General features: G+C 39.1%; 1 protein-coding gene across 1 annotated transcript; it reads left to right on the top strand.

Moving 5' to 3' along the window:
* Positions 1–90: 90 nt before the first annotated feature.
* LOC105267160 (mannose-6-phosphate isomerase) lies at positions 91–2,742 on the top strand (the record flags this gene model as incomplete). Its single annotated transcript, XM_011305818.1, is given in 6 exon segments — positions 91–280; positions 462–797; positions 1,284–1,599; positions 1,699–1,866; positions 2,056–2,258; positions 2,337–2,742. Coding segments are annotated over 5 exon segments (1,209 nt in total). The 5' UTR covers positions 91–280; positions 462–479.

Raw genomic sequence — 2,742 nt, 5'->3', positions numbered from 1 at the left:
ATAAATTCGTTTTTATCCCTTCTACTTGAAATTATTGGAAGTCTCATTTCTCCATTTTATAAAATCAGAACGCCATCTACACTGATCCCACGTATGTTGCCAACACACAGAATCAACAACCGCAACACGAGTTTCTTAAAAATATATCCCCTCCCACAATCTGGAATTTTGTATTCTGAGAATAAAAAAAAATCATTCTAGATGTTGTGGAGGAAGTGAGTGGGGCTGTATTCGGGTGGCGAGAGGATTTAGTCGACGGCGGAAACAATTCAAATTTCAAGTAACTCTAGCCTCTGTACTATTCATTATCATCTCTCAGTGCAATTGAAAAGAATTTCACAACAATTTCGAGTTTATCTGCTTATCACAGGCATTATCCCCTCCTTTCCCACAGTTTCTTATTATCACCCTTCAATATTCAACATCTTCAAGTTAAATATAATTGTATAATATTTATCAAGAGATTACTGGAAATTAAAATGGAGCTGAAATACACGACTCAGAATTACGATTGGGGAATGAAGGGGATGACTAGCTGTGTGGCAAGATTACTTAAGGGATCGAGCCCGGATGCCGAAGTGGAGGATGAAAAAACTTACTCTGAACTTTGGATGGGGACTCACCAGAATGGGCCTTCTTTCATCAAAGAAACTGGCAAGAGTCTGAGGGAATTCGTCGCAGAAAATAAAGAAGTCTTGGGAGAAGCTGTTAGGAAGAGCTTCGGGGATGATCTACCGTTCCTTTTTAAGGTCCTGTCGGTGCGAAAGGCTCTGTCCCTTCAGGCCCATCCTGATAAAGTAAGAATTCATCATCCTAAGATTTTTTATTTATCCCCACCTTATTTGCAAACCAGTAAATGGATAAATTATATTTTAATCATATCGTGAAGTGAATACAATTTCACTGTACCCCATATTTTTCTAGTTTTTCTCAGAATTTTTTAGTAGCAAAATTTCCACTCGCTGTGGATGCACATTATTTATAATATTCTTGGAAATTGTTCGGGACAATAATAACGAACATCATCTGCAAACAAATGTAAGTGCCAAAAATTTTGAGGTCGAGAAACAGGGGATCCAGCCAAACTTCCGGCCTTGAGCAGTTTGCGAACTTGACAATTTTTATTTCATGCAATGGAAAGTAGCTGACGGTTGATTTCACGTATATTTCTACCCGAAATAAAAATAAATCTATCAAACATTGGTTGTATCAATCAATCGTTAAAGAATGCGGCAAAAATCAATTGATAACAGATATGAAAAAAAAAAATTTTACATTTCCAGGAAAGGGCGGAGGCTCTCCACAAACTCTACCCTGAAATCTATAAAGATCCGAATCACAAACCTGAAATGCCGATAGCATTGACGCCCTTCGAGGCCCTGTGCGGCTTCCGTCCATTCTCCGAGATCCAGAATTTCTTGAAAACAATCCCTGAGCTTTCCACAGTGATCGGGGAAGAGACAACGAAGAATTTAATCGAGTCTGACGAGGCAAACTCGAAGGCTCATCTACAAAAGTGCCTGAATGGACTGCTCACTCATCCACCTGACTCCACTGCCGAGAAGTTGAAGAGTTTTCTTGATAGATTATCACAGATGGGTATGAGCTCAACTAATCGATACGAAAAAAATTCTCACCGGCTCTTCCCTCGCATTAAGATATTTATAATGTTCTTTTCTGATGTCTGTCTTTTTCCAGACGAATCTGGTAGAGATGCACTGAATGCCAGAGTTATTGAGAAACTGTACGGAGATTTTCCAGGAGACGTTGGCTGTTTTGGACTTTATTTCTTCAACTACGTCATTCTTCAACCTGGGGAGGCACTTTATCTCGGTGCTAATGAACCCCATGCCTATATATCCGGTGGTAAGTTCGAATAAATTATAAAATGGTGATTTCCCTTTAATTGTTAATGTTTCTGATTGAATGGTTGAAATTTTCTTATCAATTATCCACCAAGAATGTGCTATATTTTCACCCGAAACCAATGTAGAACGCGAAATAGTAATTTCTTCATCTGAAAAATTTACCTTTTGATTATTTTTTAAATCTCAGACTGCATGGAGATCATGTCTTGTTCGGATAACGTAGTCAGAGCTGGATTGACTCCAAAATTGAAGGATGTCCCCACATTGATCGAGATGTTGACTTACAATTGTGAGCCCGCCGAATCAAAAAAGTACAAAGCAATCAAAGAGGACGATTTCACGGAAGTTTTCAGACCGCCAATTAAAGATTTCGCTGTCGCGAAGATCGAAGTAAATCATCTCTTCTAGATGGAATTTCTGGTATTTCCAGCAATGAAGCGAATTGATTCATGTTTAATATTTTTACAGCTCCCTCCTGGCACCCCATCATACCAACTGCCTCCACGAACTTCAGCTGGAATATTAATAATAATCGAAGGCTCAGTGGAATTGAACTCTCAAGTCTACGCCTCAGGCTCTGTCCTATTCATCAAAGCAAATGATCAATTGAACTTGAATATTCTGACGAAGGGCGGTAGCACTCTCATGTTCGAGGGCTTCGCCAACGTTTGACGAAGTCAGAAACAAAACATTCAGTCATAATCCATAAAAAATACGTTTATCCAATTTTTAATTAATCAGCTAAGTAAAGTAAAAAAATTCTATTAACATCACGAGCTTCCATTTTCCCATGAGAAAAATCCGAAGAGATGGTGAGGAAGATGGAATACTAGCTGGAGTCGTCTGATGCCTCCTTCGGTGCCTCGGGGGGCTT

The sequence above is a fragment of the Fopius arisanus genome, unplaced genomic scaffold (genome assembly GCF_000806365.1).
Source record: "Fopius arisanus strain USDA-PBARC FA_bdor unplaced genomic scaffold, ASM80636v1 scaffold00044, whole genome shotgun sequence".
Classification (NCBI taxonomy): Eukaryota; Metazoa; Arthropoda; class Insecta; order Hymenoptera; family Braconidae; genus Fopius; species Fopius arisanus.
This window is presented reverse-complemented; position numbering and strand designations above follow the sequence as displayed.